General features: G+C 51.5%; 2 protein-coding genes across 5 annotated transcripts in view; one reads left to right on the top strand and one right to left on the bottom strand.

The window, feature by feature from the left end:
- The window catches only part of Slc38a12 (solute carrier family 38 member 12), a 62,801-nt gene extending 51,113 nt beyond the window's left edge, over nt 1–11,688 (bottom strand). The window contains exons 1-3 of the mRNA XM_075990047.1: nt 11,586–11,688; nt 10,863–10,975; nt 1,889–2,010 (exon numbers count right to left, since the gene is read on the bottom strand). Of these exons, the coding sequence (XP_075846162.1) occupies nt 1,889–2,010; nt 10,863–10,907 (167 nt within the window). The 5' untranslated portion in view covers nt 10,908–10,975; nt 11,586–11,688. The remainder of the gene's footprint in view (nt 1–1,888; nt 2,011–10,862; nt 10,976–11,585) is intronic.
- Nucleotides 11,689–11,795: 107 nt separating this feature from the next.
- Nat9 (N-acetyltransferase 9) lies at nt 11,796–15,965 on the top strand. 4 transcript variants are annotated; one of them, XM_075990043.1, is made up of 7 exons: nt 11,796–11,856; nt 12,412–12,497; nt 13,621–13,730; nt 14,213–14,356; nt 15,123–15,182; nt 15,350–15,444; nt 15,537–15,965. In XM_075990043.1, exons 2-7 carry the CDS (start codon nt 12,421–12,423, stop codon nt 15,771–15,773), a joined length of 723 nt encoding a protein of 240 aa, XP_075846158.1. In that variant the 5' UTR covers nt 11,796–11,856; nt 12,412–12,420; the 3' UTR covers nt 15,774–15,965. The 4 variants fall into 4 exon arrangements, with proteins under 4 accessions (XP_075846158.1, XP_075846157.1, XP_075846159.1 ...); XM_075990042.1 differs by having other exon boundaries at nt 11,831–11,903; XM_075990044.1 differs by lacking the exon at nt 11,796–11,856 and adding an exon at nt 11,887–11,940.
- Nucleotides 15,966–17,347: the final 1,382 nt, after the last annotated feature.

The raw sequence follows: 17,347 nt of genomic DNA, 5'->3' as shown, positions 1-17,347 counted from the left end.
CTTGTCCCCACACCCCCCTAATTCTGACATCAGTGAACAGCAAATGCTCAGCCATGCAGTCAGGTGGGAAAGGACTCGCTGAGCTGCTCAGAGCTCAGCCTGCATCATCTCTCCAGCAGAGGATAAAGGATGTGAGGTGGGGCAGCCAAACCTGAAGAAGCCCCCAGAAAGGGCTCTCATTATCTTGCCTAACTGAATCTTCTGCAGACTCCGCATTTCCACGTCTTACTGGAAGCAAACTGAAATCAATCTTAATTAAGGCATAAGAAAGCTTCTTATGGTTGCACAAAGCCAACTCATTGATCACACTCAAATGTAAATGAGCTTAGCGGGGGGGGGGGGCATGGCAGCCCCTATTGGAGGCCTCCAAGAACCACTTCCCTATCAATGGTTCCTGTTCTGAAGGACCTTTAGAGGGGACACAGTGACTAAGGACAAGGACCCTGAGAGCTCTTGGTCACCAGAGCACGAAGTACGCAATTAGCCAACAGTACTATGAGGTTCACCCCAAGGTTCCCCAAAATAAGAGCACAAAGAAACCCCAGACCTCGGGTGTGAGCCCCTCCCAGGACCCTGTTTCATTCTTTCTAGGGTGCCCTTCCCCTCAAACCTCTGATGTGGTGCACCCCTCCCCACACCCTTGGCTATTCAAATCCAGTCTCCCCACCTCCCTAGCCCCCCTCCGGTTATGCTTTATCCTTTTCTCTTATCAATTTGCTCTACAATTTATGGGTGACTTTCCCTACTCCGTCCCCACCCCCAATGTGATCAAGTCTACACGGGCAGAGATCTTGGCTTTATTGAACATTAGGTACCACACTGAGGATGATGTACGAGAACAGCTGTCTCTCAGGGGAGGTGCTCTTTAGAGATGTCTACACATTTCCCTCCCATTTTCTGGAGGGGGGGGCTGTATTTGCTCTGTAGTTGAGGATGACCTATTGATTGTCCTGCAGCTGGGCCCTCCAAGTGCTGGGATTACAGGTGTGCACACCCTGCCTGGCTTTCTTCTGTTTTGAAGATTTATTTCAATCTTTATTTTTATTTATTTATTTATTGCCTGCATGTATGCGTGCATACTGCATTGCCCGTGGAAGTGAGGGCATCGGATCCCCTCAGCTGGAACTGCAGATGGTTGTCAGCCGCTTTGCAGATGCTGGGAACCAAACCCAGGTCCTTAGCCAGAGCAACAAGTGCTCTAAACTGCTGAGCCATCTCTCCAGCCCCCACTTCCAGGTCTTTAGCATGGATTCCCACCTGGAGGACAGGGGTGGACTTGCCCCTGAAGTCCCACTGTGATGGGACTTCTGAGTGAAACTGGAATCCCTAAGAGGAGGCTCTGTCTGCTCGGAGGCACCAGCTGCTGATCCTTCTAACATCTGGTTGACAAAGCAAGTATTCCTGAAACTGATTGCCCCGTATGTGTGTGTACACATATGTGTATGTGTGTGCCTGGTGCTTTTCATTTACCTAGTGAATTATTTTAAGCAAATCCTGAACTGATTCTCCAGGCAGCCTTCAGGTCTGCTAAACTCCTCTTTAATGGTTAGCTGCTGTTTTCTCAGAGAGCAGGACTGATAGTTAAAGAGATAAAGCTCAGAACAGGGAAGCTGAGTCTGCCAGGACTGGCTGGTCAGCACCTCTGAATAGACCAAGGCCTCACTGCTGTCCTTGCTCAAGGCCCGGGTGACCCTTGGATCCATTTTCCTTACTCTGGGCCAACTAGCTTAGGACCTGCTTCCCTACATATACGGGAAACAGCAATCTTCCTACCGCCAAGAGCTCTCCGGTTACTCAGGAGACATTCGGGCTCCCTGGGTGTACCTACTCCAGTTCTGTCCCCAGCCCAAGGACGTGGCAGTTCACCCTCCACCCCCACAGCTCTTACCTCATGAAGCCCAGGAACACCAGCAGGATGAGGCTGACGAGCCATCCAGCGGTGGCAAAGGCCTTGGGCATGGTGAGTGCGCCTGTGCCCACAATAAGGTTAAACATGTACACCAGCCCGACCTGGAACCAACAGGAGCAAAGTTCAGTCAGGGGATTAATTGGCCTAAAGACAGCTTTTGGTGACATTACAACTGTGGAGGCCTTCCAAGATTCACCAAGGAGACGGGAGGGATGGCACCTGAGTCCTAAGGAGCCAGACTCTGTAGCCAGGTGTTGGGAAGCCAAGCACTGGCATGGACGCCCTGAGACTTCCATTCCTGTCAACTTAGGTCTGTTTCCGACCATCCAAAGCAATATCATAGCCATTTGCATTCTGCTCAACCTGGCTGAGGCTTCCTGAAGACAGACACCACAGGGAGGATACTGGCACAGGGCTGGACAAGACCACTGATCTCCAGAAAACATTCCCTCCTCCTCTGCACCAGGCCTTGCCACCACCCACTAGGCAGCAACATCCACACACTGCTGGACTGCATCCTTCTCCTACACCAACTTCAGGATTGTGCTGTTGTTTTGTTTGAGACAAAATCTTGTTATACAGTCCTGTCTGGCCGAGTGCTAAGTAGCCCAGATCAGCCTTAAACTCATGCAATCTTTCTGTCTCAGCCTTTCGAGCCTTGGGATCATAGCTATGTATCACCACAGTTGACTACCAAGTTCAGGATTTAAAACAACAGGGAAACCTTGAATCCTTATTCAAGGACAGAGATGGCTCAGAGGGCAAAGGTGCCTGCTGCCAAGCCTGCTGACCTGAGTTCAATCCCCAGGACCCACCTAGTAGGTGAGAACTGACTCCCGCAAGTTACCCCCTAGCTGCCTCCCATGTGAGTGCGTGCACACGCACACACATACACACTACATCAGTAAATTAAAAATGTACAATACTGACACATGACTCATATGCTACAAAATTTAACTCAAAAGACATCACCAGCCCCTGCTCAGGTTATGTAGGGTGTGCAGCACACCTCTGGCCTTCTGAACTGTAAGACAGTTTTTACAAGTGATTGTGCCTACAGCAAACACATTTTTACCTTGGCTGGGGTCAGCCAGTGTGTACCCAGCTAAAAGAAATTAGTTAGCTCAGTCCGCTCATCCCATTCAACTGTTACTGAGCCTCCAGAGGGTCTGATCCAGTACTTGGAGATGGGGATTCAATGGCCCTAGACGGACACGCCCCTTCACCTGACAATGCTATCTATGGAGACCCAGGGAGAGACAATGAGGATGAGGGGACGAGGACGGTGACAGCCACGCCGCTGTGAGAGAAACAAAATGAAGAGAGGAACCGTGGCTGTTCCGAGGTGTGATGCAAAGCCCTTTAAATAAGTGGTACTCAGCTGGCTCTGGGGACCCCGTCCTTGTAATCCCAGCATTGGGAGCCTAAGGGAGGAGGACATGGGTCTGGCCAGCCTAGGTTTCACAGTGAGCTACCGGAAAAGAAAAAAAGAAAACCACGAGCTGATGAGATGGCTCAGCAGGTTCGAGCGTGTATGAGAAAGGTGGAGTTTGATCCCCTGGACAGACTGGGTAACGGTGGAGAGGACCGACCCCCCAGAGCTGTCTTCCGACCTCCACACATGCACTCTGTCATGTGCACATCCCCCGCGTGTGCCTCCCTCCTTCACAAGGAAATGAAACAGACTACAAAAGGAACAAACAGGTCAAGGGAAGGGACTTCCAAGCACAAAAGTCGACAGCAGGAGAGGTGGAGGGGCTGAGGGGCCTCGAATGTGAGGGTCAAAGGGACACTGAGACAGATGGTGGGGTAAGGACTTTTGAGTATTACTGCCATGGACAGGCAGACAATAGCACGGTGAGGGCTCTGAAGAGAAGAATCAGGGCGTCTGTGGCACAAGTGGGGGTGTCTTAGAGCTTTTACGATGGGGATAACTTCCCAGTGTAGCCTGCAACCAGGCTCTCTGACTGCCATGTGGGGAGGTGTGGCCACCCATACTTCCAGTTTTGATGTAACTCATGCCCTGAGGTCGAGACCCTGGTACTTAGAACTCTGTTAGCTAGGGGTTCACAATGCCCAGATCTGTGCGAGAGGGAGGCCATTGCAGCAGCTGGAACCTAACATCACAGTTTTACAGGGGTTTGTGTGAATGGGAAGTCCACTGCAGGAGCTGCAGTCTGAGCAACAGCTTTAACCTGACATTGCAGTCTTACAAGGGTCTGTGTGAATGGGAAGGCCACTGCAAGAATTGCAGTCTGAGCAACAGCTGGAATCTAACATTGCCATCTTACAGGTGTTTGTGTGAATGGGAAGGCCACTGCAGGAATTGCAGCAGCTGGAACCTAACATCACAGTTTTACAGGGGTTTGTGTGAATGGGAAGGCCACTGCAGGAGCTGCAGTCTGAGCAACAGCTGTAACCTGACATTGCAGTCTTACAAGGGTCTGTGTGAATGGGAAGGCCACTGCAGGAGCTGCAGTCTGAGCAACAGCTGTAACCTGACATTGCAGTCTTACAAGGGTCTGTGTGAATGGGAAGGCCACTGCAAGAATTGCAGTCTGAGCAACAGCTGGAATCTAACATTGCCATCTTACAGGTGTTTGTGTGAATGGGAAGGCCACTTCAGGAATTGCAGCAGCTGGAACCTGACATCGCAGTCTTACAGATGTTTGTGTGAATGGGAAGGCCACTGCAGGGACTGTGGTCTGAGCAGCAGCTGGAATTTAACAGGTGTCTGTTGGGCTTTCTGAAAGCCATACAGTGGCTAAGGTAAGTGAACCAAGCCATGGAGGACACAGGAAGTGTCCTTCCTCATGGAAGTGATGGAGGTGCCATGGTTTGGGGGGTTTTAAGCAGGTGTGATGGGGCAAGACAAGACAGTGCAGCTGAGGATTCTTACTGAGGTGGTTTATCTAGAATCTTATCTCCTTGATGGAGAATCCTGTGGAAAACCACCCAACTCTGTTCTAGGAACCAAAGGTCAGGATGTCCTAACTAACTTATCTTAGCCTTTGTTAAACCTGCCTGTTTGTGCAGAACCTCCTCCAGATAACGGCTTATCTTACAGTCTGTTAAAACTGCTAAGGCTGTGAATACCCCCCTATCACCCCCCAACCCCGCTGAGTGACACATGTGGATGAGGTCCTGGCCTTAAAAACCCCATGTTCTGGACATGGGGCCACACCTAAAATCCCCTACCACTCCCAACACTTGGGTTTGGTCTCAGCTGGCTGGAATAAAAACATTTAATTCGCTATACACCATGTCTGAGTGGTCACTCTGGCGCCCCCTCCCCCCCGTAACAGGGACTAACAACAGCTCCCAGCTGACCCCTAACATCTGGATTCCTAGTCACCCTTTGCTCTCCGCCTACCACTATTACAAGAAGCACTAAGCAGGGGTAAGGACTTCATGGAAACAGTCTGGGTGAGGCTTCTCATGGTGGAACTAAGAAGGCAAAGGGTTTTAAGAAAGTGACACTAGGCAAAAACTTTATGGGAGAATTAAGTAGTCTAAGATGCATTTGTAGAAGCTGAGCTCCTATAATTCCAGCACATACATCTCTGAGTTTGAGGCCAGCCTGGTCTACAGAGCAAATTCCAGGTCAGCCAAGGCTACACAGACATACCCTGTCTTAAAAAACAAAAAAAACAAAAAAGAAACATTTGTATGGTTGGAGAGAAGGCTCAGTGGTTAAGAGCACTGATTGTTCTTCCAGAGGACATGGGTTCGATTCCCAGCACTACATGGTGGCTCACAACCATCTATAAATTCCATTCTGGGGATCTAATACCCTTTTCGGGCTTCTGTAGAAACCACAATCACATGATGAACACATATACATTCAGGAAAAATGCACAAAATTTTTAATTGAAAGAATAAACTAGGAAACAGAAAGACGTTGTCTTGCTTTGTTGCAATTTTTAGGTCCAGAGTAAACACTGTGTCTTCTGGGAGCTCAGAGAGCCATGCAGGGCAAGGCAGGACTTCTTTGCCATGGGTGGGCTTCAGAAGTCTAAAAACTGAAACTTTGAAATTTATGCCCTGGCAATGATAAGACATGCTTGGGCAGCCCATATATGGCGGTTCTGTTGAAGTTGTCCATATTGAGTTTCATGGTCTAAATTGATGAGGACGACTGACCAGGTCTCTTCCTCAAGAGGGCGCCAGATCTCATTACAGATGGCTGTGAGCCACCATGTGGTTGCTGGGAACTGAACTCAGGACCTTTGGAAGAGCGGGTGGTGCTCTTAACTGCTGAGCCATTTCTCTTAGAAGTCTGGTAATATATTAAATCCTCTTTACTTTTGGGAAAGGCACTCAGTGAATGGCAATCATAAGGAGCAGGCAAAAGGAAGCCATTCTCAACTCAGCCACAGGCCAGGGCAAAAGGAGCTTTGTGGGAAGGAAAAAAGAGGTCACATAGCAGTGGGGAAAACAACCTCATTGGAGCTGTGGCAGAGAGTGGAGGAGTAAGACCCTGCTGGGTTCTCTTTGGATAAGTTTACATATGCAGGCTCATTGGACTCCCCTGTGGCTGAACTAGGGGAGGCGCAGCCCCAGCAGCCCCATACCGTCATACGGTGTCTTATCTGCCTCTCTTCCATCCAGAAGACAATGAGACACCCAGCACCATCTTCCGAAGAGCCCCTCTGGTGCCAACCAAAGGAATCAGAAGGCAGCCATGGTGTGTGTGTGTGTGTGTGTGTGTGTGTGTGTGTGTGTGTGTGTGAGAGAGAGAGAGAGAGAGAGAGAGAGAGAGAGAGAGAGAGAGCGAGCGAGCCTGACCAGGATGTAAGACTGTAGGGCTGGGGAAATGGCACAGTCAGTAAAGTGCTTGCCATGCAAACACAGGGACCTGTGCTCAATCCTGAGCACACACATGGAAACCTGGGTGGTATGAGACAATTCTGTATTCTGTCAATTATGTTTTAAATAAATGCTTATTAGCCAGTAGCCAGGCAGGAAGTATAGGTGGGACAACCAGACAGAGTAGAGGCTGGTCAATGAGAATAGGAGAATTCTTGGAAGGAGGAACCCCATTCCTCCCAAGTCCTGTCCCAACCACAGAAGAAGGAAGATGTGATTGCCCCGCTGAAAAAGGTACTGAGCCATGTGGCTAATACAGATAAGAATAATGGGTTAATATAAGTTATGAGAGTTAATAAGAAGCCTGAGCTAATGGACCAATCAGTTTATGATTAATGTAGACCTCTGTGTGATTTCTTTGGGACTTAACGATTGTGGGAACCAGGCAGCACAGGAACCTAGCAGGACAGAAACCTCAGACAATACCTGGGTTTCAGCTGGGCACAGATGAAAAGGCAAGTGGATATCTATGAGTTTGAGACCAGCCTGGTCTAAATAGTGAGTTCCAGGCTAGCCACTACGCAGTAAGACTGTCTCAAAATAACAAATACTCAAACCTAGGATGGTAGCATGTACTTGTCCCAGTAGGGACACAGGAGGAGCCTTGGGCTAGCTGTCCAGCCAGCCTAGCTGAATAGGGAACTATAGGTTAAGAGCCCAGAGTTTGGAGCCCAGCACCCATGTCAGGCGTCTCACAAGCATCACTTCAGGGGATCTAACACCCTCTTCTTGTCTCCATGAGCGCCTGCACTCACTTTCACATACCCCCACACAGACACACACACAACAGGGTTTTAAATGATAAGAATAAGCCTAGAGAGACAGGGCAGAAGGAGAGAGGGGGAAGGAGATGGCATCGGCAGTGGCAGGGGTAATGGTGGTGTGTAACTGGAGAGGTGGCTCCGTGGTCAAGACCACTAGGCTGCTCTTTCTAAAATCCAGGTTCAATTCCCAGCTCCCACGTGGGAGCTAACAACCATCTCTAAGTCTAGCTCCAGGGGATCTCATGTCCTTTTCTGGACTCTGTGGGCACCAGCCGCAGGGTGCACAGACATACATGCAAGCAAAATACCCCCAAACATAAAACTTAAAAACAATAACCAGGGCTGGAGACATGGCTCAGAGGTTAAGAGCGGTGGCTGCCTTTCCAGAGGTCCTGAGTTCAATTCCTAGCAACCACATGGTGGTTCACAATCATCTATAGTGGGATCTGGTGCCCTCTTCTGGCCTGCAGGCAAAACACTGTATACATAAAAAAAAAACCAAAGAACCAATTCTCTCTCTCTCTCTCTCTCTCTCTCTCTCTCTCTCTCTCTCTCTCTCACACACACACACACACACACACACACACACACCACACTGTTATTCTAGGATGGTGGACAAAGAAGCCCTAAGGTAAAGTGGACGAGGTGGTGGGAGGGGGAAGGAGCATGAGCCAGAGGCTGGGTGACGTCAGCCCATGAATTTGCAGTGGTAGTCACGGCATGTACAAGACCTGAGCAAATCCCAGCATGGAGGGGGAAGGAGGGTGTGAAGTCAAGGAACCACTGGCAACTGAAAGCTGCTGAGACAGGAGCATGAGTAGCCCCTGGCAAGTGACCCATGCTCCAATAGGAGGCCACAAGTCCCAGAATATACTGGTAGCACGAGCTGAACTTGATGGATTTTTGTTTTGGTTTTGTTTCAAAAAGGACACAAGCCGGGCGGTGGTGGCGCACGCCTTTAATCCCAGCACTCGGGAGGCAGAGGCAGGCGGATCTCTGTGAGTTCGAGGCCAACCTGGTCTACAACAGCTAGTTCCAGGACAGGCTCCAAAGCTACAGAGAAACCTTGTCTCGAAAAAAGCAAAAACAAAACAAAACAAACAAACAAAAAACCAGACATAGCTCCAGTTCCTGGGGGGGGGGAATGGGGGTTCCCTGATGTTCTCTTCCAGCCTTTGTGGGCACTGCATGCGTGTGATCTATATACACAGCCCAAACATTCACACACATTAAAAGATAAATCTTTAAAAGGAAAATGAAGACCCACAGGTGGCTGCTGTCCTCAAAACCCTGACTACCACCTTCTGGTTAAGCCGTCATCACCCATCTTTCCCCAACATCTCTCTTCACTATTAAAATAAAAAACAAGGGGGCTGGAGATATGGCTCAGTGGTTAAGAGCACTGACTACTCTTCCAGAGGACCCAGGTTCAATTCCCAGCACCCACATGACAGCTCACAACTGTCTGAAGATCCAGTTGCAGGGATCTGACACATTCACACCAATGCACATAAAATAAAAGTTAAATAAACCATAAAAATATTTAAAAATAATAATAAAATAAAATAAAAAAACAAGGAATAAAACAACAACAACAAACCCAGCACTTGTTTATGGCAACCGCAAAGACCCTGGATAAAATAAAACACATATAAAATGCAAGGGAGAGCAGGGCAGTGGTGGCGCACGCCTTTAATCCCAGCACTCGGGAGGCAGAGGCAGGTGGATCTCTGTGAGTTCGAGACCAGCCTGGTCTACAGAGCTAGTTCCAGGACAGGCTCCAAAGCCACGGAGAAACCCTGTCTCGAAAAACTAAAAAAAAAAAAAAAAAAAAAAAATGCAAGGGAGAAAAGGGGCTGGGGGAGCAGCACTCCGCAGGCATGCGAGCCTAACTCTCCAGGCTCCTGCGGACACATGGTAGCATGTGGATGACTACATTATAGGTGGAGGCACAAGAAATGGGGACATAAACTGTTTTCCTCCTAAAACTCAGCCACAGCAATGACTCATTTCCTTGTCTGTCAGTTTGTAGTTATTGTAAGAAGCAGAAACCGTGGCAACTTTTCAGGATCAGGCAGACGTCTTACTGCTGACAGAGGAGACTACCAACGATCACATGACCGCACAAATGGAGGCTCACTGTCCCTTCCATCCCAACATTCGAGAGAGACCTGCCCTGGACAACTGTAGAGGGGAAGGGGGACACTTTGTGGTTGTGTGTGAACAGCAGAGCAGCTGTTGAAGCTGGGAAAGTTCTAGAAGGAAGGCTCCGTGGAGAAGAGCCACTTTTCCTGGTGAGAGCTGGTAAGGCTGAGTCAATCCTGATTATTCACACGATCACCCCCAGCTATGTGTCCAGTGAAGGCCTCATGCCGCAATAACCGCAATCGACTGGCTATTACCCAGAGAAGATAAACTGAGTGTGCGGGGGAGCGAGGGGGCACAGACTCAAGACAGAGAGAAATCAATCCGTCTAATTGTCATAATTGCAGCCTCTACCAAACGGCAATTGGAAGTCTCCGCAGTTCAACTCTTTCGACATCCGAGACTATAAAAGTTGTGCAATTTAAAATCCAGCTAAAGACAAAAGAGGCCGAAGGCTCCTGAGGTGAAACTCCAAGACAACAGCTGTCAGGGACTGCCCTTCTCAACGGCAGACTTGTGGGCAACCTGCAGAGGCCCCGAGACAGACATCATGGGAGACTAATAAGTTAGTTGTGTTTGGCTTGACACTCTATGGGAAGCATCTAAAAAGGGAACTGGGGCTGAAGAAACAGCTCAGCACTTAAGGACACCTGCTGCTCCTGCAGGGGACTTGAGTTCAGTTCCCAGCACCCACACCGGGCAGCTTATAACCACTGCATCTCCATCTCCACGGCATCGGTGCCCTCTTCTGGGTTTTGCAGGCGTGCCCATAGCCACATACAGATGCGTCATTAGAAATAAAACTTTTAAAAATAACAAATAAATAAAAGGGGAAATAAGCCTGATATTTATAGTCTGGGCCAAGACAGCTGGACCCTGACTCCAGCCACGTGAGGTGTCAGTCTCATTTCACCAGGGTCTACTTAAACCAGGGCAGTCACCACAACAGTGGGCTTCTCCCCACCCCCTTTGTTTTGTTTTTAATACATGGTTTCTCTGTGTAGCTGTGGCGTCTGTCTTGGAACTTGCTCTGTAAACCAGGCTGGCCTCCAACTCACAGAGTTCTGCCTGCCTCTGCCTCCCAAGTGCTGGATTAAAGGTGTGTGCCCCCACCACCCAGACTGTGGGTTTCTCTAGAAACCAGGAGCAGAACACATTTACAGAGGAAAACTCACATAAGGAGAATAGAGCTCCCCAGTCTCTGTGATTTCACCCGCCATCTCCAAAGAATGAGGAAGGGTTGGCGGAAGAGGCTGCTTCTGTGCAAGGCCAGCAGCTGCTGCGGCTCCTAAGACGAAAGAGTAGACATTTTAGTTTTCTGATGGACAGAGATGGGAACGGGGGAGACTTGGGGTCTGCCTCTTTCACCTCCAGCCCTCTGATCTCAGACACTTTGGCCTCAGTGTCTGTCATGGGGCAGCCTTGGTGGGACGCAGCTCCCTGGACCGTGCCTTCTAACTTTACCGTTGCTATGCACGGCACTTTTCTATGCCTGGATGCTGTTCACACTCCAGGTGACTGAGGGGCCTCCGAAGACGCCTCACTCGCTGTCAAAGCCCTCCTTTAACCTAAGGGTTCTTATATCCACTTCATTCCAGTATCTGTGAGCTCACTTCTACACAGGACAGCCAGCACAGCTGTCTGCCTCTCGGCCTACAGCAGACAGCCAGGGTTTTCCTAGGTCGCTCCGCCATCCTAACTCCTTGCCCTAGAGCTTCTTTTAAATGTGGCTTCCCGCTCCCTCACCTGTCTTCCGCTCTACCTTAGGTTCCCCACCCTTAAACCTCCCTCCCTTCTCAAGATCCCGGCTCTGAGTCTCTCCCTCTCCTCCCCTCCAAGTGAGACTCCAAAATCCACACCTATCTCCACCGAATCCTACCCTCCCACTCGTCCCAGACCTGCAGCACAGCTAGCTCCGGGCCACAGTGGCCACCGCCTCCAGTTGTTCAGCTGCCACCCGGCGCCAGCTGTCCCGCACTAGGGCCCGCAGCGCGCATGCGCGTGCTCTCCAGCCCACCTTCCAGGAGAGCGCGTCGAGAGGGGTACCCTGTTCTGATTGGACGCCTCGCGGGGGCGTGGCCGGGATTGGGCCCCGCGGCTGCCGTCTGCGTGGCGGAAGTGGAGGGTGCGCGCCCCCGCGCATGCGGAAAGCCTGGCTGTCTGGCAGAGGTGCTGACGCCTGTCGTTGAGGACGCCTTCCTCGGCGGGGGATGGGTGTGAGCTTGGCAATTTGCGGGCTACGGCGGTTAGAGGGTCAATGAACCACTGTCGTGGCACGCAAAGCGCCGAGGCTTGAGAACTTCGAGTGGGGTGTGGGGGACCAGAAATGAGGGAGGGCCAGAGCCGGGTGGCGTGGACGCTGGAAGGAAGGCTGGAAACAGGCTTAAAGAGGGGTTGTCAAGTCGTTTGAGGGTGGACTCCCCGGACTGGGGCACGTCGCGTGTGAATCCTAGTTATTTGGCATTCGGGTTTGATAGATCCAAGTTCTTGGTACTAGAGACCGCAGCCAATGCTTGGCCCCCGAGATGAGAACCGAGAATTGTTGGCCGTTTCGGTTCTTTATCTGGCAAGAGTTTTGGAATCTCTGTTCTTTCAAATATTCGTGGGGGAAAGGCAGGACGCCCCCTTGTTAAAATAGCCCCACCCGTACAGGAAAAGCCTGAGTTTCCACCCTACGTAGAAAAACACTTGGGGCTCTGAAGTCTTTAACTCTCTCACCTGTAGGCAGCTACAATGAGGCTGAATCAGAACACCGTGCTGCTGGGCAAGAAGGTGGTCCTGGTACCCTACACCTCCGAGCATGTGCCTAGGTAACCCAGCTGGGAGCAGTTGTTGCTGCGTGGGGGGGGGCAATGGGAATCGGCCCAGTGAAAGGCCTTCTTCAGTCCTAATCTCGGAGCCGGTTTTGTCCTAGGGAATATTACTTGTGCGGGGGCTGCACAACACTCGGGAGATAGAGGCAGGTGGATCTCTGTGAGATTGAGGCCAGCCTGGGCTACATAGTAAGTTTTCCAGGTCAGCCAGGGCTTCACAGTGACTGTATCTCCAAAGGGGATAAAATTACATCCAGGAAGAATAATGCTGAAGCGGAGAACTCGCTTCCCGTTTCCCCTTTTCACCTCTCAGCTTCCCTTTTGGCCTTTTAATTAGGAATTGCATCATCTAAATGTGTGTAGCAAAGAACAAAGACGTGTCCTCTTCCCTCGTCCTTGGTTACTGATGGCACTTCCATGTGCTTGCTCCAGATGTTGGATGTTGCATGATCTTGATAGCTACTGTTTAAAAGGCCAGAAGTGAGTGGCAGGGACTCCTTGTGGGTGGGGCTCATCAGCGAATGCCTGGTAGATTGAGAACTGACTGTGGAGACGATGCTCCCATCCTTTACTACTAGTTTGGTTTTGGGGAGGTCCCCGGAGGTCTGCCCAACTGTCTTTGCTGAGGCTGGCTTGGCATATCCTTATCCTCAGGAATTGGAGGAATGTTTGGCTTCACACGGCCTGGGTGGGAAGCTGGGCACAGCTTTCCTGGGTGGGAAGGCTGCTCTTCTCTGCTGCTTGAGGAAAGACCTGCCTTTTCTGACTGACCACAGCCTTCTCCTTGAGTCTTCTGTCAGTGCTGTGGGGCCTTCATCCCTGCCTTCCTCTTCATCTCAGAAAGCGTGAACCCATACTGTGTTCATACTCGTACTTTCAGAGCGATTTGGAATTGTGGTGCCGACAGGCCGGCACTGAATCCTCTCCGCAGACAGAACTTGTGTGCTCGTCCTCTTAGAGAGGGTCTCCTGTCACTCATGCTGGCCTCAAGCTCCTGATCCTCTCTCCTCCTCCTCCCAGGTGCTGGGCATCCAGGCCTGTCCCTCCGCACCCAGCGAAATCCATGCTGTTGATCCACCCATCTAAGACCAAGTCTTCCCCCCACTCCCCGCATCCGCAGGTACCACGAGTGGATGAAGTCGGAGGAGCTGCGGCACCTGACAGCCTCGGAGCCGCTGACCCTAGAGCAGGAGTACGCGATGCAGGGCAGCTGGTGCGAAGACGAAGACAGTGAGGAGACCCCCCTCCCCCAGTCTCCCAGGCAGCCTCCACTTTCCTGTCCTTTCTCACCTCTCAGCTACTGCCCCTCTCAGGGTGTCACTAAACTGTGGTAAAAAGTTTGGAGGTTGCTTATGCTCGAACCACTTGAAGTGGCGCCTGTGACTGGCTGTACTGTCCTCTTTCCTGAGCAGGCACTGCACTTGGAGGGATTTAGAGAGAATAAAGCAATTTGATTTCTAGCCGTTAATCTAGGCCCTGCCCTCATGCCCTTTGCCATAGCCTGGTGCAGGTCCTACTCTTTGGGTCCCTGTTCCTTTGAGTACAGATGCCTCTTGGGGAAGGCTGTTTCCCCGCTTCAGATCAAAGGTGGACCTGGGACTCTACAAGGAACCGGCCCCTTTTCTCCTGCTCTTCTCTGGCTTGGGTGGGAACACTCTCCTCACCTCTTTCCTTTGAAGACTGCAGGCCCTAACTGTCGCGTCCACCCTCAGAGTGCACCTTCATTGTGCTGGATGCAGCAAAGTGGCAGGCCCAGCCTCGCCCCCCGGAAGAGAGCTGCATGGTGGGAGATGTGAACCTCTTCCTCACAGACCTAGAAGACCCCACCTTGGGGGAGATTGAGGTCATGATTGCAGGTTTGTCCTACCGGGTCCAGCCAGAACTTCAGAGAGCTTAGTGGGTGCCCAGGGGTAGCTCAGTCAGCTGTGGCCAGCTAGCTCTTGACTGCGGCAGCTTGATCCCTTGTCCCCCACCCAGCATGACAACTTGGGTTCATATTTTCTTCCATATCCCTTGGTATGATTTTAACCTGTGTGTACACACATGCGTCCCAGAGGACAGTCTTGGATTTTGTTTCTCAATGCCATCTTTTTAGGTTTTGTTTGTGTTGTGTGTGTGTGTGCATGTGTGTGTGTGTGCGTGCGTGAGTGTGTGTGTGTTTGAGACAGGGTTTCTCTTCAGCCTGGAACTTGCCAAGTAGGCTGGACTGGTTGGCTGTCCCCAGTACTGGCTTCAAAATGCATGCCACCACACCTGGCTTTTTTACACGGAGTCTGGGAATCAATCTCTGGTCTTCCTTAAAAACACTTTACTATTGCACTGTTTACCCCCCATACCCCGGCCTTCACCCTTGAGTTTCTAGGCTTCAGACTCCATTTGTTCCATGCTTAGGAGGGGATCCTCCAAAAAGAAGCAGATGCTCTGCCGTGCTGTGGAGGAGCCCCTTCTGCTTCTCCCAAGAGCTCCCCGGCGAAGGGGGCAGGGGGTTCAGACTGCTGGGAGCCTCATGCCTTCTTTCATCTGCCTGTACCTTTCTTTTCCGTGGGTAGACCAGTGAGCCCAGTGCCTGTCAGGGATATTGGAGCCTGGTCCCTGGTCCTAGCATGGTGTGCTTTCTCCTAGAGCCCAGCTGCAGAGGCCAGGGCCTTGGCACCGAGGCGTCTCTCCTGATGATGTCCTATGGTAAGACATACAGAGCTGACCACGTGGTAGGCCTCAGCTGAGCCTTCTTCAGGCACGAGGGAGGAGGCAGATGGCAGGCACCTCTACTGCAGGCGGGGACAGGGAGACTGGTGGAGTGGAGGTTTTATTCTACTGTGTGCCCCTCTCTCTCTCTGATAACTCTGGAGGTGTGACGAAGCTAGGTCTCACCAAGTTTGAGGCCAAAATTGGGCAAGAAAATGAGCCTAGCATCCGGATGTTCCAGAAGCTTCATTTTAAGCAGGTAAGCCCATCCAGGAGAGAGGCCTAGGGAGCTAGAGCTGTTGGCGCAGGGACACGGCTGTAACGCTAGGTCTGCTCTCCTGGCTCCTACAGGTGGCCATGAGCAGTGTCTTCCAGGAGGTGACGCTCAGACTGGCAGTGAGCGAGGCAGAGCGGCTGTGGCTTCTGGAGCAGACGAGCCACATGGAGGAGAAGCCCTATAGAGCTGGGTTGGCAGAGCCCACGGCCGCCACCCCGTGTGAGCAGAACTGGAACTGTCCACTCCCAAGGCCAGACAGCTGCATGGGAGACAAATGCCCAGGGTCTCCAGTCTGCTCCAGGCCCTTCTGAGCCTGCCGTGGCCTCCTCTGGCTGGCAGTGGCCAAGAAGACTCCTTCCTACTCCCAACCACGAGCTGACTGTGGTTGCACTGAACAGATAGCTGGCATCCATCAAGGCTGAGGTAGAGGTGGGAGCTGGAGGCTGGAAAGCCAGCCTTTCCCTGGGGCTCTTGTTGAGTAAAACATGCGTTTAGGCAGCTTCCCTCGGCCCTTCATTCATCGTCCTCATGGAGAAGGCTGTCCTCTGAAGGCCAGAGTGACCAAGTAGTGGACTCGATGGTGGAAAGATAGGCTGGCTCCTGCCTGGTGGCCCTGGTTCTGCTTTCAGCTTTTTGGAGTCAGACAGGTCTGAGGGAAGAATGACTTCCGCATGCAGCTCCTTGTATCTGAGGAGCATCCCTGTCAGAGAAGCTTGGGGCCTGCTACAGGTGAGAGAACCTGAGGCTACCCACAGCCCCCTCCTGCAGCGTCGGGCTCTTCCCTTTCCCGTCTTGTTCATTGCCCTTTTTTGGGCAGTTGCACCCAATCTGGCCACTAGGGGGCAGAAGAGGCATAGATTCGGGACGGCCAGGGTACTGGCAAAGTTCTCTAGTGTGCTGGATGGTGTTGTGTTGCGCCCCCACCCCAACCCTTTTACTCCTAACTGTCCCTGTAGCCTGCTGTTATCTGAGGTAGTCATCAAGAAGGGCCAGGCATATTTTCAAAACAGCTCTGACAGGTTAGAAGTGCATTTGTGTGAGAGATGGCTCTGGTTAAAGTTATTGCCAAGACCTCCCAGCCCCTGGTCTTGGCGTCTTACCCCAGATTGCACAGGGAAAAACTGCAATCCAGAATGCCTGAAATTGAAGTGAAATTTGCTATTGGCTCCCTTTGGACTCTGCTCCAGACCTTGGCCAGTGCCCCCCACAGCTTCTCCACCCAACAGGTGAGGTAGGGAGGGTGCTTCCAAGCCTTGTTACACCAGCCGGGGGACCTCCACCTGGGGCCAAAGGGTAGAAGCGTGGGTGGATGAGGGAGGCCAAGCCCAGCTGAACAGGCGATTATAGGTACTGTGATAAGGGCTTTGGATGGTTTCTCTCAAGGCTGGTGGAATCCAGACGTTAATGCCATGAGGGCCAGATAGTGAATGGCCCTTCTCCCAACCCAGAGGGCTCCAGGCCTTCTCTCCTGGAGCTATTATTTTCTTTACTTGTTCCTTTCAGCCCAGCAACCTGGTTCTGAGTGGCCTTTCTGTAAACTAGGTGAGCGGGAAGTAGCTGGGGCCATAGTCCCCTTCATTTTTGAACACCTGACCTAGGACATGGTCCAGTAGGGAGCCTGGGCATTCAGGGCCTCCTGGCAGAAAGGCGGTATATTCCCTTTGCAAAGTCCCTTCCATCCCGAACCTTGCCACACAATGTGTGCTGCAGCTAAGTGGACTAGTTTTCTCCTGTGCTGGATATCTGCTTTCCCATCAGGCCACTGGGCAGATAAGGGGTGTCTGTGGCAGCCTCAGACTGCTGAAAATCCTGCACTCCTTGGGGTGGGGGTGGGGGTAACAGGGAGGAAAGTCATCGTCAAGTCCTGAACCCCTCTCTGTAGTGA

Source organism: Microtus pennsylvanicus, chromosome 11 (genome assembly GCF_037038515.1).
Source record: "Microtus pennsylvanicus isolate mMicPen1 chromosome 11, mMicPen1.hap1, whole genome shotgun sequence".
In the NCBI taxonomy this organism is placed as follows: Eukaryota; Metazoa; Chordata; class Mammalia; order Rodentia; family Cricetidae; genus Microtus; species Microtus pennsylvanicus.
This window is presented reverse-complemented; position numbering and strand designations above follow the sequence as displayed.

What these genes read in the sequence shown, in the direction of transcription:
- Nat9 (XM_075990042.1), top strand. An exon ending in GATTGAGGTCATGATTGCAG is followed by an intron (nt 14,357 to 15,122) that starts GTTTGTCCTACC and finishes GCTTTCTCCTAG; the next exon opens with AGCCCAGCTGCAGAGGCCAG. An exon ending in TCTCCTGATGATGTCCTATG is followed by an intron (nt 15,183 to 15,349) that starts GTAAGACATACA and finishes ATAACTCTGGAG; the next exon opens with GTGTGACGAAGCTAGGTCTC.